Source organism: Setaria viridis, chromosome 7 (assembly GCF_005286985.2).
Source record: "Setaria viridis chromosome 7, Setaria_viridis_v4.0, whole genome shotgun sequence".
Lineage (NCBI taxonomy): Eukaryota > Viridiplantae > Streptophyta > Magnoliopsida > Poales > Poaceae > Setaria > Setaria viridis.
The window spans coordinates 27,289,360-27,316,809 of record NC_048269.2 but is presented as its reverse complement, the minus strand read 5'-3'; the positions used below and the strand labels follow the sequence as shown (position 1 = coordinate 27,316,809).

At 45.8% G+C, this 27,450-nt stretch overlaps 3 protein-coding genes and 1 pseudogene across 3 annotated transcripts; all 4 read left to right on the top strand.

Annotated features, from left to right (window-relative positions):
- Positions 1 to 3,203: 3,203 nt before the first annotated feature.
- Positions 3,204 to 4,825, top strand: LOC117864816 (uncharacterized). Its single transcript, XM_034748905.2, has one exon. It carries the CDS (start codon positions 3,491 to 3,493, stop codon positions 4,517 to 4,519), a length of 1,029 nt encoding a protein of 342 aa, XP_034604796.2. The 5' UTR covers positions 3,204 to 3,490; the 3' UTR covers positions 4,520 to 4,825.
- Positions 4,826 to 12,601: 7,776 nt separating this feature from the next.
- On the top strand, positions 12,602 to 13,963 carry LOC117864815 (SUMO-conjugating enzyme SCE1-like; annotated as a pseudogene).
- Positions 13,964 to 16,570: 2,607 nt separating this feature from the next.
- On the top strand, positions 16,571 to 20,786 carry LOC117863275 (SUMO-conjugating enzyme SCE1). The gene is made up of 5 exons (XM_034746911.2): positions 16,571 to 16,645; positions 16,730 to 16,813; positions 19,759 to 19,905; positions 19,995 to 20,108; positions 20,204 to 20,786. The coding sequence occupies exons 1-5, from the start codon at positions 16,571 to 16,573 to the stop codon at positions 20,264 to 20,266; spliced, it is 483 nt and encodes a 160-aa protein (XP_034602802.1). The 3' UTR covers positions 20,267 to 20,786.
- A 609-nt stretch (positions 20,787 to 21,395) lies between these two features.
- Positions 21,396 to 24,607, top strand: LOC117862795 (SUMO-conjugating enzyme SCE1). The gene is made up of 5 exons (XM_034746319.2): positions 21,396 to 21,629; positions 21,737 to 21,820; positions 23,907 to 24,053; positions 24,170 to 24,283; positions 24,391 to 24,607. Exons 1-5 carry the CDS (start codon positions 21,558 to 21,560, stop codon positions 24,451 to 24,453), a joined length of 480 nt encoding a protein of 159 aa, XP_034602210.1. The 5' UTR covers positions 21,396 to 21,557; the 3' UTR covers positions 24,454 to 24,607.
- The last annotated feature ends 2,843 nt before the right edge of the window (positions 24,608 to 27,450 follow it).

The following is a 27,450-nucleotide window of genomic DNA, read 5'->3' as shown; positions in this document are numbered from 1 at the left end:
GATTCGGGCTGCCAAATCTGAATTTCGAGGCTTCAGAGTCGTACCTCGCAGCGAGAACACAGAGAAGTCCTTCCTCAATTCAGAGGCCCTCGCTTGAGATCTGAAAATACATCCACATCGAGTGTGACAGAGATCACAGAGAAGTTCTTCCCGAATTTCCTTCTTTTTTTTAGGGTACAATTTCTTCTAGCACTCGAACCAATTTGACCGTTTCTTTGAACCCGCGGAAGGGCTTGGCCCGTGTGGACAGGTGGCGAGCCAAGTATTGGGCTGAATTATGCGGTGGCCCAAGTAGTATGTGGGCTATCCTTGTGGCCCAAATATCGTGCCCAGTTGTTGTTGTGCGCAGTTAGTTGTCCAGCCCACTTAGCTGTGCGCTTTTTGCAATTTCCAGATGTTTTGCCTTGTTACAATTCACGTCTGAAAGAAATAATAAAAACAGAAAGGAGGTGGTTGGACATCAGCACGGTTACAACTCACCGAAGTATGTACTATAAAACATCTAAGGGTACGTTTGGATGTTAATATTGAAGAGCTTGGCATTCAATGGATCCAATACCAATTCAGCCATAGTATTGAAATGGCCAGAATTCTAATTCTATTGTTTGGATGGCTATTACATTTCCTTTTTTGAAATCATAAGAAGCAGTGAAATTCCATTCACGTTTGGACGTGCAAAAGGAAGAAATTGAAATTCGGTCATCTATCCTCTCTCCACCGTCCAACGGATGCGCCGCTCGTCCTTCACCACCAAGGAGCCTCTGCTTGGTCAAGCTTGATGCCGCCGCCAACGAAGAGAGGGGAGCGGCGCGGCGCGGCCATTGGAGGGAGGGGCGTCCGGTCCGGTGGCGGAGGGAAGCAGCACGGCCCCTAGCTCGGTGGCAAAGGGGAGCGGCACGTCGCTGGCGCTAGGAGTTGAGCACCTGCTGCCGCCCCAGGCATGGCCGCATGGGAGAGGTGGGAGATAGAGAAGCCTCATCGCGAAGCTCCTTGCCGCAATCGTGCTTGAACTCCCCGCCCCGGAGCTCCTCCAAGCCATCCAGATCCCCCGTCCATGGAGCAGACAGATGGCGTGGCCCGCCGACGGAGGGAGGGGGCGGAGGGTAGCGCAGCCTGCGTGCTGAGGGAGGGGAAGGGTGGTGCAGCTTGCCTCACCCGCAGAGAGAGGAGAAGGCAGCGCGAGTCACCGGTGAAGGGAGGGAGGCAAAGGGCGCAGCCTGCGGGTGGAGGGAGGGGGAGGGCGGCGCAGCTCGCCTCGTCGATGGAGGGAGGAGAGGGCAGCGCGAGTCACCGGCGGAGGGAGGAAGAGGGGAGAGCGACGGCGCATCTCACGCAGGAGGAAGGGCGCGAGAGAGAGATGCGGGGGAAGGGAAGAAGATAATACCAGCGAATACAGAGGGTTCGGGCTCGGCATTGAGGGTGAGGGGACGAAGGTGGGATGAATACTAGTTGGTATTGAGCTTCATTTCCAATTCCGAATTCCACGGCGTCCAAACAGCCGGCATTCGAAGGTGTCAATACCAATTCCGAATTCCAAGCCTGAATATCTACACCCAAACGCAACCTAAAAGAAATAGAAAAGAAGCAGGTTCTGCAACTTTTTTTTTTTTTGAGGAACGGTTCTGCAACTTCGTACATGTAAGCGCCTTTATGCCTCTTTTCCAGTAAACGAAGGCCTTGTTTTGTTGCCCAAGTTTGGAGGTGTCAAATTACTGTTACAGCACTGTAGCACACTGTAGCGTTTCGTTTGTATTTGTGAATTATTGTCCAAACATTGACTAATTAGGCTCAAAAGATTCGTCTCGCAAAGTACAACAAAACTGTGCAATTAGTTTTTAATTTCGTCTACATTTAGTACTCCATGCATGTACCGCAAGTTTGATGTGACGGGTAATCTTCTTTTTGCATAGTGCTAAAGTTGGGAGTTGGGGGTGAACTAAACAAGGGCGAAGTCTTGTGCTTACTACCAAACCACATGAGCCCAGTTACCTCTGCTCTTACAGACTAGTGGTAGAAAAATACTCCATTTCAGACTACGGATCGATGCTCCGATCCAAGCAAAGATTTCACGCAGGAGGAGGGCATTTTACCCATGCGTTAATGCCTGACGGCCGTTGTAGCACTGTGCTGAAGCAATGCGCGTTAGGGCCCTCAATAATAGCGCCCAACGGATCGGGGAGACAATTCGTGGGAAAGCCTAATGGTGCCGCGAGCACGCCGATGCCCGCGCAATCATTCCATCCAGATCAAATCCCGCAACAGATGAGGGTCGCTGGCTCCGTCCATTCAGTGAGCACACACTCCCAATCATTCCGCCAAGTCACTGAAAACTGACAGGAAACCTGTATGTCTGCTGTAGATTCAGATTCAGAGCAACGGTGCTGTGAAAGTAGCATGACAGACAAGAAGCAAACTACTCTACCGAGTGCCTTTTTCTTTTCGTGAAAGGTGATCAGTCTATCCAAGTGGTTTTTGTGAGATTGGTGAAGCAGAGCTGTTGTGGGCAACATTTTTTTTTTTGCAGCGGCCTGTGGGCAACATTTTGTGACTAATCTCAGTTTGTCTTTGCACTTGGTAATGGTATAAACGTATAGTAGTCTGGAACATGTCGTACTGTACTGCCAGGGTCCTGAATTCTGCAGAACCGTAGGTACGTCCTGCATAAATGCATCCCAGCAGCAGGCAATGGAATAACTCATGAAGAAACAATGCATTGAGTAACCAATCTTCTTGATATCCCTACCCTACTCCCAAATCTGAAATCTCCCTTCCTGCTGAAACTGAAAGAGGTGAATGCCCCGACGTCTGAACAAAGAATCCGATGACTGATGCTCTTTTCATGTTTCAGGCACACACCCTGTGACAGACCTGCTAGTTAGCTTCCATGGAACGTTCCATTGCTGGAAACAGAAGCTGCTACTCCTAGAAAAGAGGCCTCCTTTTGACAATTCACCTGCTGCCAGAGCTCGACAGACATGATTATAGCCCGACTGATGAAGAACCTTCGTCCCCAATCCATGTCCCGCAAGTGGCGAACTTTACTGCCCCCTCGCCACCGGGGCTAATGAACAGCTCTACGACACCCCTAATCCCGTCCCGTACCCTGCAAACCACACCCCTACGTACACTTGCGCCGGTAATAAATCACACACCATCCTGCCATCATCGTTCCCTCCCGTACACTTGCTCATAAAATTAATCTCCTATTAACCCAGACCAAACCTAACCATGCTCGCTGCCATAGTGCCCTTACTGCCATGCTTCACTCACAAGTCAGCGCAATTTGAAGGGATCTTTTTCTCTGTTTTTTTAAGCTACATGTCTCTTACATATCTGGTGTTATAGCAGTGACTACCTTATGTAATAACTGTGGTTTGATGCATCCTCTTTTGTTGATGTCTGAAGTCGGATTTTCATCCATTATAAAAAAAAAACATTAGGTCTCCGGCTGATGCTACGCGATTAGAAAGAGGCTTTTCGCGTTGCCATCATGCTCGCTTTCACTCGTCCAACTAAAATGTCCCCATGCTGTCCCTGTCTTACGCTACCGCTTCTACTTCCAGCTGGTGCCATGACGACAAGTGTTCCGCGCCGCGAAGCTTTTCTCCTCCTGCTCCTCGCGGCGACCGTTGCGCTCGCCGTTCCGCAGCAGCAGGACCTGCAGCTGCAGGACACCGTCCTGCTCGACGACGTCGTGGAGGAGGCCGCGGAGGAGTGGTACCACGGGAGGCACCGGAGGACGGGCGTCGCGTACCCGCTCGCGCTCCCGGAAAGCCTGTCGAGCGTGGAGGCCACCGTGGCGCGGTTCCGCGCCGGCAGCCTCCGGAGGTACGGCGTCCGCCGGTTCGGGGAGTTCGCCGTGCCGCCGGGCCTCGCCGTGCGCGGCCGCGCCGCGCACCTGATCGCGGTGCGCGTCAACCTGGGGAACCTCTCGTCCCTCTACGACGAGTACGCGGTGGGCGCCGGGTACCGCCTCGCGTCGCCGGTGCTGGGGCTCATGTTCTACGGCCTGGCGCGGCGCAACGGCACGGCGGCGCTGGAGATCGACCTGACGGGCGCCGCCATCCGCGTCAACTTCTCGGTGGCCGTGCCCGCGCTCCGGCCGGGCGCCGCGGCGCTCTGCATGGCCGTGGGGCTCAACGGCAGCGTCACCGTGACGGACGTGGAGGACGGGACCAACACCTGCCACGCGTCGGACCAGGGCCACTTCGCGCTCGTCGTCGGGGGAGCCGGCGACGGCGGCGGCAGCGGGGAGGCGGACATCGGTGAGGTGAGCAAGTGGAAGCTGGCGCTGTTCGGCGCGGCGCTGGGCGCGGGCGGCACCGTGCTGCTGGGGATGGTCGCCGTCGCCGTGGTGAGCATCCAGCGGCGCAAGTCGGAGATGGCGGAGATGGAGCGGCGCGCGTACGAGGAGGAGGCGCTGCGCGTGTCCATGGTCGGCCACGTGCGCGCGCCGTCGGCGGCCGGGTCGCGCACCACGCCGGACGAGCTGGAGAGCGAGTACTGTGCCACATTGTGACACGGTGCAGGATGGAACTTTTGGAGGGAAAAGAATCGCAATTAGTTTCGTCTCAAAAAAAAAGAATCGCAATTAGTTTCAGATTTCACTTTGTTTAGGAACTTCGATCGACATTCTTTATGTAAGTTTTCAGCGGTAATATTTTTGTTGAAATAATGGAGGAGGTAAATTCGGGGTACTAGCTTGTACTAGTTACTCACACAGTCATAAGTTATTTGTAGTCACTATACCTCATACTACACTGTAATTCCCTGTGTATTTCTGTTAACAAGATGCATGTCCATTCTTCCATGGATCGCGTATTCCCATTTCTTTTGTAGAACACAAAAATGTTTAACATACTGGATACCTGGCCCAAACTCCATTCATATGCAGCTGTACACTGTACTTGCTTTTACAGTTTCAAAGAATTCGAATCGCTTGATCCGTTCCACTGCGTTGCGGTAGTAGTAGTACAGTGCTTGTTGAAAAGTTCTACTGTGCAAATTTGTACTGCATGTTCAACGACAAATACGATCCGAAAGCTCGAAAATATTGGGCTGCAGAATTCGTTCAGACTCACTGGGCCAAGAAATTGTATGGTATATGGGCCGCTGTGACAACAATATAACAAAGGCCACGTTGTTGATGTTGAGTTTTATTTTCGTTTATTTTTCTCCCTCCGCCCTTCAAGCTTCAACAACAAGCTGTGGGCAATTTTTTTTATGAGACAGGAGAGGTAGATCCCTGCTGATTATATATTAATTAAAGCAAAAGAGATAAATTACAACAAGAGAGTTCAGGAAACAAAGAAAGTTAAGTAGAAAATCATGAAAATTACAGAGTTTGCTCTAGCCATGCAATCATGATGAGTTTTCGATCTTCCTTGATTCGATGAGTAACTTGATAGAAGAGCATTTTGAAGAACGATAATGTCCCTTGTACAGATGGATTTTCACCTTCGAAAATCAGGTCATTCCTTGCCATCCAAGTAGCCCAGCACATGAGGATTATGATTTCCATAAAGAAAGGCACGCTCAGTTGATGCTTGAAACTGTCAAGAATTGCATATGGTTCCTCTAATAAATCTTGAAAAGGCCTAAGTGGGTCCAGCATTGTTGTGCAAACGGGCAGCCAAGCAGGAGATGGAATAAAGATTCCTCGACACTTTGCTGACAAAGAACACAGTCGTAGGAGGATAGAACCATATGTTTCCTTCGAAGCACATTCCTTGTGCTTAATCTGTCTTTCAACACTAGCCAGAAGAAAACTCTGTGCTTGTTTTGACATCTTGACTTCCATAACCATTTAAACACTGTGTGTACTTCCATTTAGCCTATGAGGTGTCAATATGCTTTTGAGGATGCAAAGGTTGGGCTTCCCCAAATGTAAGTCCAAACATCTAGATTATCAGATAGAGTTAGCCTCTCCATACTTGCAGCCAAAAGCAAGAGTTGTTCCTGGGCTCGATTGGAAATTGGTAAGTGAAAGAGTTGCTGAATATCCAAAATTTCCTGAGCCTTTTCTATTGAGATGTCCTTCCTCTTTGCAAAGGATAAAAGGTGGGGTAGGCTTGGGCTGGGACACAACCATCCCACATGTCAAACCAGAGGCACAAGTACTTCCATTGTGGACAGTGACTGTTGTAAGACCCTTGAACTTGTCCATCAGTTTAAAAATGTCTCTCCACCAAAAGGAACCTTTTTTGTATAAGCTTGGTAATTTACCATTAGGGTAGTATTTCTCCCAAATTAATTGCACCCATGGTATATCAGTCTTGTCAAAAAATTTATGCAGATATTTGAATAAAAGAGCTTCATTTTGAGTCTGAATATTTAGAACACTCAAACCTCCCTCTTTCTTGGGTAGACATACCATTTCCCATGCTGCTTTGGAAGCTTTTTTGTTGTTAATGTCTAATCCTCTCTAGAGATAATGTTTTCTATACTTGTCAATTTGTTTGTAGACTGTCTTGGGTAACATAAAAGTGCACATATGGAACATAGGTATGGCAGTGAAGATGGAGTTAGTAAGCTGCAGTGTTCCTGCTTCTGACAAAAAGGTTGAAGTTGAAACTAGTCTCTGCTCACATCTGGACACCAATGGAGTGAACTCCTCAATCTTGGGTTTGGTTAAGCCTAATGGTAAACCCAGATCGGTAAATGGGAGTGTTCCCATGGCACAACCAAAACCCTATGAAAGAGTTTGCAACCTCTCATCAGACACATTCACTGGCACCATCATGGATTTGTTCAAATTGACTTTAAGGTCTGTGGATAGTGCAAAGGATTGAAATATTTCTTTCAAGTGTAAGAGTTGGTCTGGACATCCCTCCATGATTATCAAAGTATCATCAACATATTGCAGGATTGGAAAATCTTGATCATGTAAAAGAGGAATGGGTGATTGAAGATGACCTTGGTCTTTTACTGCATTTAAAAGTGACTATAGTAAATCAGCTCCCAGAACAAAGAGCAGAGGTGAGAGGGGGTCACCCTGCCTGACACCTCTTTTACAAGCAAATCTTTTGCGTGGGACACTATTTAGCAAGATTGATGAGGTCCCCGATGAGAAGATGTTTTTCATCAAGTTAAGCCAGCGATTCCCAAATCCTTTATATTTCATTATCTCCAATGTGGCTACATGCTCAATTCTGTCAAAAGCCTTTTCAAAATCTAGTTTGAGAATGATTATCTCCTTTCTTGACATGTGGCAAAGGTGCAAATATTCAAAAGCCCAAGCAAGATAGTCTTGTATTGTCCTTAATTTTATAAAACCATATTGGTTCTTGTGAATAAGCCCCATGATAACCCTTTGTAGTCTGTTAGCCAGTAATTTGGTGAGTAATTTCATTGATGAATTCAACAAGGAAATTGGTCTGAAATCTGCCACTTTTACAGCACCTCGAACCTTTGCTATGAGGGTGATGAAAGAACCATTGATACTTTGTAAACATACATCCCCTTAGTGGAAGGCTTGACAAAGTTCATAGAAATCCTGTCTAATCAGAGGCCAGCACTTTTTTATGAAGTTATTATTGAAACCATCAGGACCAGGGGCTTTGTCATTTGGTAAACTATGAATAGTGCAATTAATTTCTTGTTGGCTGAAAGGCTCTTCCAGGCATTGTAGATTGTCAAAAATATGAAGTAGCTGTTGGAGATCAAAGGTCATAGTGTGGAGATCTAAGGTTCCTAATCTTTCCTTGTATGCCTCCTAGAGAATGGTTTCCTTAACATGGTGATTAGCTTGGGCATTACCATTTTCATCTTCCAATGATCTGATGAAATTCTTTCTGTGTTTGACAGTTGCATTGGCATGAAAGAATTTGGTTGATTCATCTCCCAATTTTATCCATTTGATGGCTCCCCTTTGCTTCCAATATATTTTTTACTGATGTAGTAGGGATTGCAATCTTCCTGTCAAGATATCTCTGAAATTCCATTCCATTAAAGATAAGTCTCTACTTTCTTCTATTAGATCCAGGAATGAGATGATCAATTCAATGTTTGCAATTAAACTTTTAAGGCTTGACAAATAGCTGTGCCAAGCTCTCAATACTCTTCGTAGATTCTTAAATTTGGCTGACAGGATTTTTTTGCTTTGTCAGTTGTATGAACTGGTATGGACCACCCATGACAGACAATGTTCATGAATTGCTCATGCTCTATCCAGTAATTTTCAAATCTGAAAATCTTCCCTTTTGGAATGTCTGTACCAATGCTTATCACACATGGGGAGTGATTTGATGTCTCCATTACTAGTAATGGGGTAAGCTGAAGTATTAGGATAGTTTATGCTCCAACAGTTTAAAGTAAAGAACCAATCTAATCTTTCCAGTAAAGGGGACTGTTGCTTGTTGGTCCAAGTGAATTGCTTAGAATGTAGGGGAATCTCTACTAGGCCCAGGGAGCTGATAGCCTCATCGAATAAAAATATCTCTGCTTGATTTCCTCCAGGTTTATTTTGATTTGTTGGGTCCTGATAAGATTGAAATCCCCTAGAATTAGTCAATCTATGTCATCAGGCATTTGGATATGTTTTAGCCAATGAACAAAATTTCTTTTTTGTTCAGTAGTACAGGGGCCATATACATTAGTTAAGATCCATTCACAATCATCCAGACAGGATGTGAATTTGATAGATATAGCATACTCGTTACTAAAGACCATGTGCCCTTCAAACATAGCAGATTTCCAAATGGTAACCAATCCCCCTGAAGCTCCTTGGGAGGGCAAGAATTCGAATTTATCAAAAGAGCTAGGGCAGAATTTTTTAATGAATACACTATCTAGGAGTTCTCTTTTAGTTTCTTGAAGACAGAGGATATCACATTGACTTTCTGTAATTTTATCTTTAATCAAGGTCCATTTTTTATCAGAATTAAGACCCCTAACGTTCCAGCACAGAACTTTCCAAAGCCTTCTATTATATTGTGCCGACATAACTGATGAGGTATACAAAAGATCCAGGCAGACCAAGCAAAGGGTAAACAATACCCATGCTACCAGCAAAAGCAAAATAAGAAAGTGCCAAAACACAGAGGATCCACATTACAGAGCATGTATAAAAAGTTAAGTCTGGAAAGAAAGTTTCCATTCCAAAATAATCCCAGAAAGACCTAGAGAAAGATCCAGCCTCCAGAAAGCTGTTACTGCTTCTTGGGCTTCTTCTTGGAGATTTTGGTGGCATCACCATCTTCAGTAGCCTTTTCATCTCTTCTTCTTTTTTCTTATCGAGAGCAACAGTGGTGAGATTTGCAGGGTCTACCTTACAAAAATCCTCTCCCAAGTTTCGAATGACAGCTTGTGATAATTGGGGAGGGTTGACTAAGCAGCCAATGAAGTTTTTGTCTTTACATCCTTTGACCTTGAAGCCCTGATTATGCACTATTCCTCTCTTGCTCCTTCTGAGATCCTCATCAGTTAACTCTTTGCTCAGAGATTCTTTAGCAGGGCCTTTCAGCTGGGCAGCTTGATCAAGCAAGGACTTGGACCAAGGGCTCGAGGTATTGGCAGCCTTATGTATCATTGCTTCCATGGGTTTACCAGGTGACCTGCTATGTTCTGCTATAATTGAGTTGATAGGTTGTGGTGGAGAAAGAGAAGAGTTGGCCAAATCTTCTTTAGTAGTGCCTCCAAAAATTACCTCTTTGCACTTGTTCAGAGGAGCCTGACTAATCTGCTTAGCTGGACAGGCAGGAGGTTCAGTGAATGGGCAGTTATCAGGTATAGAGAAAGGCAGGCTCTGATCTGACGGTAAATGTTGCATAGCTGCTGAGGATAGAAAGTGCTTGGCCTAGGGAAAATTGAGAGGCTGCAGTAATTGTGATGTGAAAAAGCTAGACCATTCCAAAGGGATTTCAACCTTCTAAGATGCCAAACCTGATGAAAAGTGTTTGTCCCATAGTCTTATTACCTCTGCATTTGGCTGCTGGACAAAGTTTTGTTTGGAGTTGGCTATCTGTGCAAACTCAGGATCCATAGCAGGCTCGATAATCTCAACAAAGCCTAAATGCATGTTGTTGTCCTCATCCATAGGCACATCCTCTTGCACTTGCATATCAATCATTGCAGGAAACACCTCTTGGGCATGTCCATCCTTCTGCTCCTCATGCATTGCTCCCTATACTTCAACCATTCCTGGCAAAAAGTCCTGTGCTGCATCTAAGGGGAGCTCCTGCTCGTACATGGGCAATTGTTCTTCTGGTTGCATGTCAGGGGCTTCATTAGCTCCTAAAAGATCATTTTCATTAATGGGCTCCTGAACCATATGAAGAGGCTCCCCATTATTTTGAGGGATAAATATTTCCACTTGAGCAGGGTTAGGATCAACCATTTGAGCAGGAACATTGGCCATGGAACTGTCAGAGTCAGTTGCATCAATAATTTGAACATTCTCCTCAACATCCTGGTTTGCTGGTTCACCTTCTGCTGGAATGAGATTCTCTACTACTGGCTCATTAAGATCAAAGTGAAGCTGATGTTGGTCCTGTTCCTCCGCATTGGCTACCAAGATGGGGATATTGTTGGGCTGGACTGGGCCAGCTTGAGCTGGTAAGGCCTGAACAATCTGAATATTCTAGGCCTGGTGTGGCCCAATGAAAGCAGCTTCTCCCTGTGCATTAGGCTCATCAGGCCAAAGTCCCCACTGCCCTACTAGCTGATTAATAGCTTGAATAGCATTGTCATTAGTCCAATTGTGATTATGTTTTCCAGCATTGTTTGGTTGCCCATAGCCAAAGAAGTCAAAAAGGACAGGATCAATATCATCAGGTGGTTGTTGCTCATCTGCTGGCCCTACTCCCAACATTCTGTATTGTAGGATCTCGCATTGGACAGTCCAAGAGTTACCCTCAAAATATTCCCCTTCTGAACAGACTAAGAACCATGGGATTTCAGAAAGGTCCACCACACGAATTTTGATAAGAACTCGGGTTAGGTTGTGAGGGTCCTCCTCCCATACCAACAATCTCCCAAACTCTGCAATAGCTTTTTCAATATCGGCCTTTGTCCAGTAATCTATGTTAAAGCCTAGTAACATCACCCAGACCTCACAATTCATAGTTGTCGATCTATTGTTCCATCCTTTATTATGATTAGTGAAAAAAAATCTGTATTGCCCATAATCATGTGGCCCTCCCCAATAAGGAAGTCCTTGTCATGCACATGATGAAAACGAATATACGCTTGACCATACGGACAAGGCTGAATGGAATGTACTCCTACCCGGCGTCTATTCCGTAGAAAATCATCCAGTAACTCACGAATCGACTGGAAAGATACCTGTTGGCCGGGGAGCGGTTCAACCGAAGCAATTGCCACATCACTGTTGTTCCTTCTTGGCCCTCCAAGGATTGCTCTTGACATTGTCTTGCGGAAGCCCACAAGCTGGCGTTGACAGCCCCTCGGCAAGAAGGGCGTAGGGTCCACGAACTTATACGCCATCATCGCTTCCAAGGGGGAGGTTCGATTGTAGGAAGGGGTGAAAGGGGGGATGGGGATTTTGTTGCAAGCAATGCAAACTGAAGAGAGTGGGAGAGGTGGTTGAAGGATAAGTTTGGAAACTCTAATTCTGATGGGAGCGGTGGGGAGAGAAGCACTGTGCTGTGAACAATGGTTAGCCAAAGGGGAAGGGCGCTGCGAAGGCGGAGGTGACAGCACCGAGGGGCGCAAGGAAGTTGAAGCGTCCCCCCCTGAAACTGCGGTTGGTTTCCAAAGGATTGTTGTCTCCAGCAAAGAAGGTTGGATACCTGGAATCAAACAACCCATTTCTTGCAGAGAGTCAAACACCAGGGGTCCACCAGTGGCCAGGGGTCCAACATTCATAGAGGTTTTCTTAGAGAACCAGAGGTCCACCCTAACATGGTTCCAGCCATCCGGTTGAAAGGAAGAAGCAAATCTTCGGTCATTAGAAAGACCCGGGAACCAAGGAGGATACTTGCAATCAACTGCCGCATGGCCCAAGCGGAAGCAAAGCCCACATCGAACGGGCTTGTAACATTGAGCCCGCCAGTGGTTGGACGAAAAACACCTGGAATAGTTCATTTGGCCCAAGAAAGAACCAGCTGGAGTCGGAGAAACACCCTGCTGAAATACCTGCTTATAAGAATGAGAAGAAACTGCCCCATTTATGGTATCCAAATTAAGGCTCAAGTCAATGCCCTTATTCAGAGAGTTCAAATTTGAAATACTCGAGACATCCATGTTCTTCGCTGTGGGCCCAGAATACCTATGTGAATGCCCTTTCTGTATCCAACACTTGATGCATCCTCCTTTTAATCCAATTCGGTTCCTATAAGGGAAAAATGTTCTTCTCTCTCAAAAAGGAGACTTTTGTACTTTATTTATTTACAACAGAACTCATTATTCCTCAAAAGAAAAAGAAACAGAACTCACTAGAAAAAGGGAAAGGAAGGAAGAAGAGGAAGGGGAAGGGATAAAGCTCGGGTAGTTGAGGAGCCAGGTAGGTTCGCGCACCCACGGTAACTTCCCCTGCCTATTTTACTCCCCACCCACGCCATCCGTCCATTGCACATTCCTATGTCCGCTCTCGCACGATTTCATTCCCCAAGGCCCCAAGACCAAGAGAGAGTCGGGTGGCATGGCTTCCGCATGCGTCACCCGTGGCCGCCTCACCAAGGAGCGCAAGTCCTAGCAAAGGAGCCACCCCCATGTGCGTGCCATCATCCTCACTACGGTCATCTTAGTGGTTCCTTTGTCGTTTTAAGATTGATGGTTTTGCTTCTTTTCCAGGGCTTCGTGGCCAAGCCGGCGACGCAGCCGGATGGGTCCGTTGAGCTCATGGTATGGAACTGCATCGTCCCCGGCAAGGAAGGTGTAAGCAAAACCCCGTTCCCCTTCATGAAACCTCTTATATACTTCTATAGGCGTGTAGCCGTCATAGAATTTGCTGACCTTTTATCCTCCTTATTAGTGTCAGTGAACATGGTTTCACAATCTTGGTATAAGTAAGATCGTAGTCTAATTATGTTTATAATACATGCATACTGATTGGGAGGGAGGATATTTTCCCTGACTCTTAATTTTGATGAAAATTACCTAACTCCCCTTCCCGTCTGCAAGTTTCCGGCTGGATTTTTCCATGTCAACGTCTACAATACTGGTGCAGTGTGCCTGTCTATTCTTGCTGGCGTAAGCTTCAAACTGACTGGACAATTTCTTTTCAGTATGCCATCAATTATATACCATATACAAATAGCACCGCTTGGTCATCTTGAATTTTGTGTATCTTTCAGTGATGGAAGCCTTCCATCACTGTGCGCCAGATTCTCATAGGCATCCAAGACCTACTTGATAATCCAAATCCAGCATCCCCCGCGGAGAGTTCAAGTTATGAGCTCCTTGTGAAGGTCTTATAACTTAGGGTGATTTTTATTCTTAATTTTGACACGAGCATGTACTTAACATTCGTGTCCCTTTTTTTGTTTGCCTATTGCCATTTGCAGAATTTGTCAGAGTACAAGAAATGTGCTCGTCAGCAGGCCAAGCGGTATCCTATGCATGTGGTAGCCTTGGATCGCCTGCAACAACCAAGAACGCATCTAACCAAGCATTCATTTTGCAAGTGGAACTTGCCATGACTCTGCTTATTACATCATGGGCCTAAATACTGTGATTGTGTGTGGCATGGATGGGATTTACAGAGTGCACTGCGAGTACATCTTGAATGCTTATTATCATGGCATACCAGCATCCTACTTTACTGCATATACAGCGGAAAGCCTTTTGTTCTATTGTGCCTATTCTAGTAACCTTCTTCGGTAACGAGTTTTCACAAATTCCTTAACCAGAGCAACAAAGTTGCAGAAAATGTTTTTGGGCACATCGTTAGATAAATTTACACGTTGATTTTCAGTCGATTTTTAATCGTCTAGATCTTTTTGAGATAAGTGCATTTATGTTTCAGTTTGTGGAGACCGTTTCACTTATAGGTCACCTGTAGCAACCTTAGCATACATTTTAAATACTAGCAATGTTTTTCACTCCGTCCCGTAAAGATTGTTCATTTAGTCCTTCAAAATTTATCCTACTCTTATACTCCCACCATCCAATAAAGGTCCTCGTAATATCTTCTAACTCAGTTAACGCTTCTGACTCAGTTAACGAATCGATTATTTACTCCCACCATCGATGTTCGAGTCAAACTCACTAAATAAGAAAGGCTAATAGGTTGACAATTACTACAAGCGTGCATGCATAATTAATTTTATTCGGTAATCCAAGTTATTAGGGTACTTTGGACTTTTAGCATTGCTACTATCTTGTCTAAAATTTTCTAAACGAACAGTTTTTATCCAAATTTACCTGACTAAATTTAGTTACTTTGGATGACGTTTGGACCCGACTAAACTTTTAACTGATTCAGCTCAGCTAAACGAGGGCCTTCTTTAGTTGCTCCCAAATTCCCAACTTTAGCACTATGCTAAAAAAGATTCCCCATCATATCAAACTTGCGGTACATGCATGGAGTACTAAATGTAGATGAAATCAAAAACTAATTGCACAGTTTTGTTGTACTTTGCGAGATGAATCTTTTGAGCCTAATTAATCAATGTTTGAACAATAATTCACAGATACAAACGAAATGCTACAGTTGTGCATTTATGGCAAAATGCAAACTTTGCCGCTTCCAAATTCCCAACTAAACAGGCCCCAGCTGAACCAACGAAAGACCAAAATACCCTCGTTCATTCACTCCACCCCGCCGCCCTGTCCCCTGCCGCTTTACCAGCTTCCGCGTCCTCCTCCGCTCGTCGTGCCCCCTCCTCGCGCCACCGCCTCCGGATCGCGGCCTCCTTCCCATTCCCCTCTGGCGACGCCCCCACCGAGCCACGAGCGGAGACCTGCTCCTCCTCCGCCGCCCCTTTCCTCTGCCGCGGCCGGGGCCCCTGCTTTTCTCCGCGATGTCGTCCGCGCCGCCGCCGGGCTCCCCATCCGTCGCCAGTGCAGCCCACTGCGAAACAGGGCAGAAGCATTACCGCCACGCCGTATTTTAATCGTCGGCAACGCGGCCCTGTGCGCAGGATGCTCTTTGCCTGCTTGCAGCTGTTCACCGCTGCTCATATAACGCGCGGCCAGCAGCATCTGGATCGATGCGTTGATTGCGTGCGATGATGTATTTGTGGCTACCTAGGTGGCAACAGTGCTACTAGCTAGCAGCTACCTAGGTCAGGAAGAGATGATAGAGCAGGCCGCTCCGCTGCTTCGCCCGCCACGCGCCTCCCCCACGCGTTTTGGCTGGACCCCTCACCGGGGGATGCATGGGGGATACCGTTCCTAGCGCGGATCTTCCTGTGGGAGGAGGAAGAGGACAAGAGAAGAGAGACGAGAGATGGAAGCCGGCGGATTCAAACACAGCTAAAAATTAGCTAGCTGAATCTGATACTAAAGGGGTGTTTGGATCCTGGAGCTAAAGTTTAGTCCGTGTCACATCGGATATTCGGATGATAATTAGAAGGACTAAACATGAACTAATTACAAAACTAATTGCAGAACCCCTAGGCTAAATCGCGAGACGAATCTATTAAGCCTAATTAATCCATCATTAGTGAATATTTACTGTAGCACCATATTGTCAAATCATGGACTAATTAGGCTCAATAGATTCCTCTCGCGATTTAGCGTGGGGGTTGTGAAATTAGTTTTGTAATTAGGCTATGTTTAATACTCCTAATTAGTGTCAAACATTCGATGTGACAGGTACTAAAGTTTAGTCGGGGGATCCAAACAGACGGTAAACTTTAACCAGCTGGATTCAAACAGAACCTTCGTGGGACGGGAGTATGTCTCTGTACTGTCAAATAGGTGAATTGGCACTTTAAACTTCTTCAGCTGTCACTTGGTCCATAAATTCTTAAATAGCAAAATTACCACCCTAAACTTCTTTGACTGTGTCACGTAGATTCCTAAACTTGTTTGACTGTGTCTTTTGAGTCTAATAGGGTCTCCGCCCACTCGGCATGCTAGTTCAAAGCAGGTGTGGAAAGGTATAAGGGTCTTTCAATCACAACTAATATGATTAATTAAGGGTAAAAACTATGTTGCAAATTTTTACTAAAACAACAGCTATTTTTGGACGGAGGGATAGCTATTAGTCCCTTCCGATTCGGTGTACGGAATATTACACTTTTGTCTCTATAGTTTTTTGAGAGTTGGTTCTCTATAGTTGGTTCAGCCAAATACTGAAATACATATACGATGGAGAAAGCCCACGCTCCTAACACTGTATGGTTGAGCCCAAGATATGCGTTCTATTGGGTGGGAGCAGGCCGTGCTTTCATTCTAAATGCAAAGCCCAAGCCCACACCAAGAGGGGAAGGCGATCAGTCGCCGGTCGCCGCCGCCGGTCGCTGTTCGGGCCACACACCCGCAGTAACTCGTCCACCCACCGGTGGAACCGAACCGCAGCGCCGGCAGCGGCAGGCAAAGCATCGGCTTCACGCGATCTCCTAGTCTCACACTGCTCTTGACGCTCGATTCCCCCCCCCCCCCCCCCCAACCCCAAACGAAGCCGACGACAGGCACATCGCGCTCGAGTCGGGCTCGTCGGATGGCGGCGTCCGGAGGAGTCGCCCGCGGCCGCCTCGCCGAGGAGCGCAAGTCCTGGCGCAAGAGCCACCCCCATGTGCGCGCCACCGCGATCTGCTTCTGCTTGACTGCTTCGTCGGCGCTACGCCCTGCTAGTCGGTGGTTCGTTTGATTCGTTCAGGGATTCGTGGCGAAGCCGGAGACGCTGCCGGATGGGACCGTCAACCTCATGGTCTGGAAGTGCGTCATACCCGGCAAGGAAGGCGTAAGCAAAACCTGACCACTCCCCAGTTCCAACCCCCCAAAGGCGAAATCTCTCTCATGTGCTCTCTGCTACTGAAGCGTCGTTTCTTCAGTTTTGTCGAGTGCCCACCTGAACAATATACAACAATTCGTCTAAACGGGGCGAGTTTCGAGAAGAATCCCCACGCTAAGATGTTAAACGAGTTAAAAAAAACTAAAGATGTTAGATCTGTGCGTGATTGTGTGAAGCCAAAGCACCAAATAGGGGTGCCCTCCAGGCATGTTGCCAATGCCAGTGAAATCCACAGGCATGTTGCATTGTTTGGACACCAAACGAATCGTTTGTAATTGATTGCCAGTGCCTCTTCATTTCTGATGATTGATATTTTTGGAACCAAATGAATAACTGGTTGCCAATGCCACTTTATTCTTATGACCCAAGTTAAACTTTCTAGAATACTACTCCCTCCGTTCCAAATTATAGGTCGTTTTGACTTTTCTAGATACATAGATATTATTATGCATCTAGATATAAGGTATATCTAAGTGCATAACAAAGTCTATGAATTTAATAAAGTCAAAACGACCTATAATTTGGGACGGAGGGAGTACAACTTAACAATCACTTATGCTCCACTTCGTAACTAATCTGTTATGTCTTGGTAGAAAAAGAACTATTTCAGTCTGTTGTCCCAAAACAGAAACAAGTTAAGTTTATAACCTGGTAAGATTTTCAGAATTCAAGTCTTAAAATCCCTAGCCTTTCAGCTTAAGTAACTTATTAATTAGAACCTCAATGGATTCCTGGCTTTGTGGCCCATCGCCGGCAAGGAAGGCTTGAGAAAGAAAAACATAAAACCTTTCATATATGCTGGTGCTGTGGCTGATAATCTTAGCACGTGTGGGATTCTTGTTTGATTTTGTCACGGGCACTTATGATTCGTACTGTCCCATCTGGAAATTAGAAATTAATATGCCTAAAAGGTAAATTTTTGAAAGATTCTAATGGATCTATACTGGTTAAATCTGTCTACACTGCAAAACCTATGTATCTACTCTTGTGTAGAAGAGTTTACAGTCCTATTCTACTATTAAAAAAATCAGGTTTTTCTGTTTGCGAAGAAAAATTACCACCCATTCTACTCAGGGTTTTCCTGTTCCGTATAACAATCTATGGTCCTATTTTACTATAACGAAGTGTTGACTTTTTTTCTCTGGCGTACAGTGGTCACAGAGGTATTAACACAACTTAGGCTGATTTTTATTAATTTTATATGGAGTGCTTACTATTGTGTTCATTTGTGACGCTCACTGTAATTTGCAGATTATGCCGGAGTACAGGAAACTTGTTCGTCAGCAGGCGAAGCTATATCCTTCGCTCGTGTAGCACTGTACCGTCTACCACACGCTTGCAGGCTTGCAGGCTCCATTTTGGTGGAGCGGAACTTGTCATGATTGTGTTTATGATTACCCACTGGAAGTTTCATCATATTCGTACTCTTATTGGAACCGCTAAAAATGCACTTCAAATGCATGTAATACTTATTGCTATGGCTCATCAGCATATTGTGGTGCCTAAACTGTGGAAAGCTCTGTTCAACTGTGGATATTTACAGTTTTTGCGAATATGAGGGACGCTCATTGCCATAGTAAAAAAAAAAAGAAAGAGGAGTTACTTCCCTCAATGCAAGTAAAAGTTATATGACTGACTTGTGGTCTTGTGTGCCATCGAAAATCTTGAATTTCCTTGTGCGCCACTACTTTAAATTTCAATCCCTTCAATGCTATTTTCGTCACCTTCCGTTAATTTTTTCTCCAAACAGCGCTGGGATATGCACTAAGAAGGCAAAGCAAAGATGTTCATGCACGTTAGTGTTCTATAGACGAGTTTTTCACATCCAAATTTTGTTTCACTCCTATTAGTAGCCATGAACATGACAGCATGGCCACACCCTTCTTTCCAAGGTCCCCTTGTCTCGTATTCTTCTCATGGCTTGGCTAGCACACCAAATGGTGACCGGTGAGTCTATTCCTGCACGCATGAGAGGAGCTGCGGCTTGCAGGACACGCAGTCTGCATCTAAGGCATAGGATCATTGAGAGCAAAATTTCATTTTGGGCAGTCGCCGGGCACTGAAGGACCTCCGCATAGCGCTCCCTCGAGACAGGACAGCGACGACGGCCGGCCGACACCGACAAGCACAGCGCGCAATCGTCGACCACAGCCGCGGCGCGTCGGATGGCGTCCGGAGGCGTCGCCGTCTGCCGCCTCGCCGAGGAGCGCAAGTCGTGGCGCAAGAGCCACCCTCATGTGCGGGCACCCATCCTATGGCAGCATCCTCTTATTGTAGTTCTGCAGCTTCTTCCTCCCGGTTTTGATATCGTCGGGGCTTTGTTTGCTTTTGCTTGAGTGTTTCAGGGATTCGTGGCCAAGCCGGAGACGCTGCCGGATGGTTCCGTCAACCTGCTGCTATGGAAGTGCGTCATCCCCGGCAAGAAAGGGGTAAGAAAGGAGAAGAAGCTCAAGCTTTTGCTATATATTAGAACTGTGCATAGCAATCTTAGCAAGCAAGCTTGATTAGTGGGTTGCTTGTTTCATTTTGTTGTTCGTATGGTTTAGTTGTTCGATCAACCCTATCCCTATTTGATAGCGTTTGTCCAAGCAATCATAGCAAGCAAGCTAGCTTGATGAGTGGGTTTCTTGTTTCATTTTGTTGTTCGTATGGTTTAGTTGTTCGATCAACCCTATTTGTTAGCGTTGTCCATTTTTACTGCTTCTTGATTCAATAGGTTTTGCCATACACTTGCAAATCTTGTTCATATCAGCAATTCCCTTTTAATTTAGCGGTAGTTTTGTTATTATCTTATCCATTTCAAACAAATTGCCACTCTATTCATTCTCTATAGTCTTCTAGCAACAACTCTATCTTATCATGTAATTGATATGTGTTTACTTATCTTTATGCAGACCGATTGGGAGGGTGGCTATTTCCCACTAACCCTGCATTTTAGTGAAAACTATCCAGATCATCCACCAATCTGCAAATTTCCAGCAGGGTTCTTCCACGTCAATGTCTATGATCCTGGGGCAGTATGCCTGTCAATTCTCGGTGATGCAGGCTTCAACTAATCAGTGGATACTTTATTCTTTTTAGCATGACTACAGTTCTATAGCCATGCAAATAGCTTTTCTGTTTCATTCAGGCATGGAATCCTTCCATCACGGTGCCACAAATTCTCGTATGCATCCAAGACTTACTTGATAATCCAAATCCATTCTCTCGTGCGCAACGTTTCATTTACCATCTTTATGCAAAGGTCTGGATACAACTTGGGTCAAAATATTCTTCTTAACTGTGCTATTATAACGTGCTAACCATTGTGTTCTTTATGTCATTTACTGTAATTTTCAGAATATGCCAGAGTATAAGAAACGTGTTCGTCAGCAGGCAAAGCGATATCCCTCGCTCGTGTAAGTGCAAGGTGACAATTTTGCCCAAACCGTTTCTACTTTAAAATAGCCAACGATCGAAATCAGAGAAGTTTAAACTTAGAATAAAACTAAAACGACCAGCATTTCAGAACAAAGGGAGCACTACTCATTTTGGTGGAGCGGAACATGTCATGGTTATGTTTATGATGTGGTGTCTGGAATTGGCAAAACAGCCGTGCACTTATGGGAACCGCTAGAATGCATTTCAAATGCATCTTTAATCCTTTTGTTATGGCTTATCAGCATATTGCGGTGCCTAAACTGTGGAAGGCTTTTCGTTCAAAAAAAAATACTGTGGAAGGCTAAACTATTCTACTGTGTCCTTTTTACTGTTCTTGCGAAAAAAATCTTGAGAAGCTGCGGCATATTGCAGACAAATATATAACGCTCGTTTCACCAGTTTCAAACGAACTTGCACTGCTCAATCGAACCCAGTGCGTTGGTTAGTGACTTAGGGGTGTTGGATTCTGGAGCTAAAGTTTAATCCGTGCCATATCGAATATTCGGAAGCTAATTAGGAGGACTTAATTATAAAACTAATTACACAGATGGAGGCTAAACGGCGAGACAAATCTATTAAGCCTAATTAATTCATCATTAGCAAATAGTTACTGTAACAGCACATTGTCAAATCATGGACTAATTAGGCTTAATAGATTTGTCTCGATGTTTAGCCTTCATCTGGGCAATAGGTTTTGTAAATAGTCTATGTTTAATACTAATTAGTATCTAAACATTCGATGTGACATGGACTAAAGTTTAGCTCGGAGATCAAACACCCTCTTTGTGGTGCCACATCGTCAGCCAGAGTAATCTGCTTCAAGAGGAAAGACAGTAGATTCGGAGATGCCACATTTTTGTTTTTATTTTTTGTGTGTAGGACGGGAGAAGCTAATTTGACACCCATAATTGATCTCCTCGCAGTCGCAATAGCAGAATTGACTTCATAGCATTTAGGCAGCCAATTTATATAGCAGAAAATAACCGGGCCGTGTGTTCGTCCTACACGGACGACGACGGGCTGATATTATTATATCCGAATACAGAAACTCGATAATAAACAGAAGGCCCAAGCCCACGCCAATAGGGAAAAGGCCAGTCGCCGGCCGGCCGCCACCTCGGGTTTCGGGCCAGCTCCGCCGTAACTCTCCTCATAAACCCACCGGCAACCGCCCACTGGTTAGCCGAACAGGCGGCAAACCAACCATCCACACGCATTGCTCTCGCGCGATTTCCCCCCAAATTTCAGCGGGAAACACTAGGATCGGGTGGGGATGGCGACCGGAGGCATCGCCCGCAGCCGCCTCGCCGAGGAGCGCAAGAAATGGCGCAGGAGCCATCCCCATGTGCGCGCCGCAGCGATCTGTTTCTGCTTCGTCTCTGCTACGCCTAGTTTCTCGGCATTTTTTTATACAAAAAAATTGGGGCGTTGGTGTTTGTTTGCTTCCTTCAGGGGTTCGTGGCGAAGCCGGAGACGCTGCCGGATGGGTCCGTCAACCTCATGGTCTGGAAGTGCGTCGTACCCGGGAAGGAAGGCGTAAGCAAAAACTCACTCCCCACTCTTCAGTCCCCACCCCGAATTTTTCTTCGTATGGTGCTGCTGTGTCTGGCGATTTCGGTAAACACGCGTCGTTTCTTCAATTTGCCGTGTGGCATATGGTTCGATTTTATCACCTGAAAAGCAGAGAGCAAATCGTCTAGAAAAGAAAGGATCTATGCATGCAAATGTACTAGATCTATGGACGATTTGTGTGGAGGGAAAGCATAAAAAAGGGGGCTTTGCTTTCTCGCTAGTTTCAAGGGATTTTGCAGTACTTGATCTGGAACCCTTGCTTCTGGACCGCGCCCTTGCAAATACTGCATGTGGAACATTTTATACTGTTAAAGTTTGGCAAATGAATATGATGACTTGATGAGCCTAATCTTACCAGCATGTTAATACTTCACAGCGCTATTATTGTTCTAGGATAATTAGGTTCGGGTTTGCGGTGTTTTATTCATGAAGGCATCAGTCAAATATATTGTTTCCAATTGGTTACAAGCAGCACTGTATTCTGATGGTACAAGTTAAATTTTGTTAGACACTACAACTTAACAATCTCAATCACGAACGCAATGCTTCCTAACTGATTTGTTATGTCCTGATAGTTACTTCAACCTGTTTCTTTTCCAAAACAGAAACAGAGTTATAGTTTGACATAATTTTCAGAATTCAAGTTTTTCAAATTCCTAGCCTTGGAGCTTAACAAAAAATCCCATTGGTTTCTGGCTTTCACATGAGATCAGGTCTCTGTATTTTTTTTATTCGAAGAAGCCTTTTATCTGGAACAGTAGGTAATTAAGGCATGCACTAATTATGTTTTATTTTTAAGTATATCGATTGTGTTATGGACAGGAAGATGGGTATTAAGTATCAGAGGAACAGGAATAGAAAGGACCTGGAATTGCATGGTTCAGCGGCCATTTCAGATTCAGCTAGAACAGTAGCTGACTATAGGCATATTGCTATTCTAGTATGTTTAGAACTTTAGAAAGTGTATCTATTTCCTATTGTGTTTTAGAGTCTTGTTTTCCTAGCTATCTAGTCCGGTACCAGTATTCAGGTGTAGTGATAGTATTGTTCAGGTGTATCAATGAATAAGGTACACAGAAAAAGGCTTGCCAAATGTCTGGAACTTTGGATTAAGAATTGGTGGTCCACCAAACCTGAGTTTTATCAGGGCCTTGTAGTTGTTTGAGACAAGCCCCACAACTAAATAGCAATGTGTTGCTTTGCTCCCCCATCGTTATCTCCCTCTCTGCCTGCCACGATATATAGGCATATACATTTTTTTCTAATTTTTCAGTTACTGAGAAATTGCAGTTATTTTTTAACAAATTGGCCACTAGATAGCTGTTAATAATTAGTCTGAGTATTGAGGATGTCTCTATAATAAATTATGAAGGCAATTAAACTATCCTTATGATAAGATGGTACATGGACAGACATACGCAGATCAGGTAAGAAGCGCCTTGATTGCATATGTACCATGCTGCCAGCTAGTTAACCTAGCACTGTTGGGTCAGCATAGTATTTAACTGAATTTTTTAATCATAGCAAGATCTCAACATTTGAAATGATAATGAGGATCCCTTACGGGAAGAAGCGTGAATGAATCATCTGAAAATCTAAGATACCTTATTTGTCACAGCCTGTTTTTGCGTCCTGGAACCAAATGAGATCCTTTGGCAGATGTCATATTCAAGAATAGTTAGTAAAGTATATGCTTTGTCTTTTGGAACTAATCACTACTTCGTGGATACTCCGTAACTCTGAAAAACAATAATCTCAAAAGGTATGGTCTTTCCATGATAGGCCCAGCAATAACAATTGAACAGGCATGTTTGTTAACTACAGTTTAGTTGTTATGATCCATTGTTAAGGTGCTGTTTTCTATTTTATATTCACATTTCAATAGTTTTGCGGAGGCAGATTTATTTATTTATTTATTCTGGTTGCATAATGCTGTCCTATCTTATCCTCTTAGTCTCTTACAACAAACTGTCACACTCCACTCATTCTCGGAAGCCCTCCATCCCAATCATGGCATATAAGTTAATGTGATGGATTCATCTTGGTGCAGACTGACTGGGAGGGTGGATATTTCCCGCTGACTCTGCAATTTCCTGAAGATTACCCAAGCAATGCTCCCGTCTGCAAGTTTCCAGCAGGATTCTTCCACGTCAATGTCTACCCTACTGGAGCAGTGTGCCTATCAATACTCAGCAATGTAAGATTAAGAGTATATTTAACTGAGTCTATACCACCTCGTCAGCATATCTATGATTATACATTATATATGCATTAGGATCACTTTGGCCTTCATGACTTTTGTAAGTCTTTCAGGCATGGAAGCCTTCCATTACGGTGTGTCAAATCCTCATAGGAATCCAGGACTTGCTTGACCATCCTAATCCAGCGTCTCCTGCACAAGATGCATGCTATCGCCTCTACAAAAAGGTGCTAATATAAACTTTATGTCTGAACTGGGTTGTAGGATGAGACTTTCTTAATTTTGAATTTGATCATGCACTTACCACTGCGTTCTTTTGTGCTGGCAATTGCAGGATATGCGTTCATACAAGGATCGTGTCCGTCAGCAGGCGAAGCAGTATCCTTCACTTGTGTAGGCATGAACCAACTGCGAGAAAGATTCTGGCAGCTAACCATTACTCATTTATGCGGAACCTGTCACGAACTCCCGATTGAAACTGCACTGGGAGAACATCGTAAACACTTATTGTAATGGCTTATCTAGCTATCTGCATCCTTGTGCTGCCTAAACAGTGGAAAGCTTTTGTTTTGCTGTGCCTTTTTACAGTTTGATAAACTGTGAAAGGGATCCCTATATTGCAGGCTGAACAGGCAGCTCTTATCCAGCCCAAATTGGTGCACGAGAGGGAGGCCTGAGTGGGCCTGCCCTGAACTGAAGGTGCTCCCAATCATCCGACTCACTAATCTAGGAGAGCACCATTCTTGGTCACAAGTCAACAAAGCTTCTAGCTTTGTTAATTCTGCTTCTGTACTTGCAGTGACCCTTGATTTGAAATGCCCTGTTGGGTTCTCTCCCTGCTGGATCCAGACTGGTATTCTTGCCAATTAACAAGAGCCGGGGCCAGTTCATGAGGACAGTGACAAATGAGGGGCATTTTGTGAGGATGGAAACAACTGAAAGCGATTAAACATACTTACATTTGCCCTGCCCCTTAGGTGCTTTGAACTTGGGTTGCTTGGACTCGCCTATATGTTATGTTTATCGCAGGTCGATGGGGTTCGGTGCATCTGGGTGGATGTCAATTGTGCCGGACCAAGCTGTGCGCGCACGAGGGCGTGACAAGGCGGTCGCAGCCACTGGATCGCGCGGAACTGAAGGTCCGGATCAGGACGATGCGTTCTCAAGGATCAGAAGGGTAGATCGTTGACAACCCAATCTGATTGTCTCCAGATGGCTCGAGAGAGAAAAAAAAGACTGAAGCCATCTGGACACGATCAGATTACAGTCCAATGCTGAGGAGCTCAGCTGCTGGCAGATCTTCCGTGATTTTCATCTAGCACAACGTTCAGTTAGGTAGGATTTTTCCTGAGCACGTCGCCAACTAAAAACGGAGAAGCCAACGTTCTCTTTCCGGGATACAACTTGCGTTTTAGAAAATGATGCAGCAGAGCTATTATTATGAACACGATGCAGAGGATCAGGAATGGTCCATGTTTCCTCGTCTTTTGAAGGGAAAATGCAAGCGGAAAGGGATGCTTCATTCTCTGGATAACTGAGCAAATTTCTCCGAGCAATACTATATTTTTGGGCGGCCGATTCTGCCCACTTTGAGCTTACCCACTCCAGCCAGCCAAACAAGTGTACTCTGCACCTAAAATAAAACCACCTTTGCTGCCGTTCTAGAGAAAAACCTTGTCAGGTAGCGTGCTGGAATAAGGCACATGTAACTCGGTAGTGACTTCTCTAAAAGGGTCAGATCTTTTTTTAGCCTCGCGTGATTCGTTCTTTTTCTAAGAAAAATATGAGCTGAGCTAATTTTCTGCCAAACACTTCCACAGCTGATAGGTTGATCGCCACAGAGATAATCTGTGAGTTAGGCCGGCGCCACTCCATCATTAGCAAGCGACTTCCTGGAAGCCAAAGGCTTCAAACATGTCCTAAACACACAGAGAATAGAATCTTGACAGGCTCCCTCCCGGTCCTTTCGCCGTGCACTTCATCTCGCAATAGTTGGGGGCGGGGGCGGAAGGGAAGATAAAGGGTACAATTCGGCGGGATAACTAGTTCGGAAAGCGAGAGCGGGATGGTCCTAGACTCCTACTCCAACTCCAACCCTACCGGAAGATCTTTTTTTATTGGGGTTCGTCTCGGAGGTGCGGATGACATGGCTGTTAAAGTTCACGCAAATTCTTCGGCAACCTTTTTGTGCTACCGCCACTATTGATGGTACTTGGCCTGAATGCCGATCTACCCTCAGTTATGCCATCATCCGTGCAATTTTCTCTCGCAGTAGTATACCGTACGGCCAGTACTACCCCCGTGGTTAATTGTTTCCAACCACCATGGATCATGCTTTACTGCTTTTGTTTCTCCCGGATAATCTTCGGCATGCAGTACAAATTCTCCAGGGGGGAAAAGGAGGCATTCATCAGAACGTAAAAGAGCCATTCCTTCAGTCTTGAGAGGGTGAAAATGCGCAGAGGAGAAGTTGTCAGGGAAGTCATCGAAATACTAGAAGGGGAGGGCCGGAGGGGGTCTGTGATGCTGTGTGGGGAGCACGCGCGCAAGTTGCATGTGACTCTTTCCAAAGCAGAGCACCACTACCCCCGGCCGCCCAGAAATATAAGAAGAAGAATTCGATCCGCTCCGGCGATCTGCTTGCTGCCGGTAGACGCCGTCGACGAAGGGAATATTTAAGCCGTCGGAAGAATCTCTCCCTCACTATCAGCGGACTGATTCCTGCTTCTAGGCGAGGCGAATCAATCGCAACCGGACCTGGAGGGAGTCCTGGACTCGTCCAAACCCCCTCGCGCCAGCACCGAATCTTCCATTCTTCCTCTGCCCACCTCGCCGGTCGCCGCCGCCGGTTTCCGATTCAGCCGGAGTAGTATACTCTACGTGGCACATTATTTCCCACGGCCTTAAAGACGGTTTGGTCGTTGGGAAAAAACACTCCCGGCGCTGCACGCACTCTTTCACGGTTCACTGAACTGTAAACCACGACGCCCAATCGTCCAAGCCACGCGCTGGAAAACGTGCGAGAACGGGTGGTTACGCCGCGCGCAACGGCCATACGCCGGCGGTTTTTTAACCTGCCGGGCCCAGCGGTAAGACTGTAGTAGCATAGCATGCATTGCAGTGGGAGTTGGTTCCCTTTCGTCTCACTCCTTGAATGCCCCCGGCCCGTACGCGATGGCGACCGCTCGGCGGCAGCTTGGGGCGGCACACATCTCGTCTGGGCGGTCTGGCTGTGCGCGCGTGTCCCAGCTCGACGCCGTCAGCCGACGCCTCGGCCGTCCGGCCGCCCTTGGAGACGGCCGGACCCCCCGCGCCCGGCCAAGCTGGGGCCAAGTGGGGCGCCGTACACTTCTCAGCCCGTCCGGCCCCGTTCAATAAAGCTTCCCGCCATCGC

Bases quoted from the DNA above. Each gene is read 5' to 3' on its own strand.
- LOC117864816 (XM_034748905.2), top strand. From the start codon at position 3,491: ATGCTCGCTTTCACTCGTCCAACTAAAATGTCCCCATGCTGTCCCTGT.
- LOC117863275 (XM_034746911.2), top strand. From the start codon at position 16,571: ATGGCGGCGTCCGGAGGAGTCGCCCGCGGCCGCCTCGCCGAGGAGCGC. The intron at 16,814-19,758 runs GTAAGCAAAACC...ATCTTTATGCAG, and splicing joins TCATACCCGGCAAGGAAGGC to ACCGATTGGGAGGGTGGCTA. The intron at 19,906-19,994 runs GCAGGCTTCAAC...TGTTTCATTCAG, and splicing joins GCCTGTCAATTCTCGGTGAT to GCATGGAATCCTTCCATCAC.
- LOC117862795 (XM_034746319.2), top strand. From the start codon at position 21,558: ATGGCGACCGGAGGCATCGCCCGCAGCCGCCTCGCCGAGGAGCGCAAG. The intron at 21,630-21,736 runs GTGCGCGCCGCA...TGCTTCCTTCAG, and splicing joins GGCGCAGGAGCCATCCCCAT to GGGTTCGTGGCGAAGCCGGA. The intron at 24,284-24,390 runs GTGCTAATATAA...TGGCAATTGCAG, and splicing joins GCTATCGCCTCTACAAAAAG to GATATGCGTTCATACAAGGA.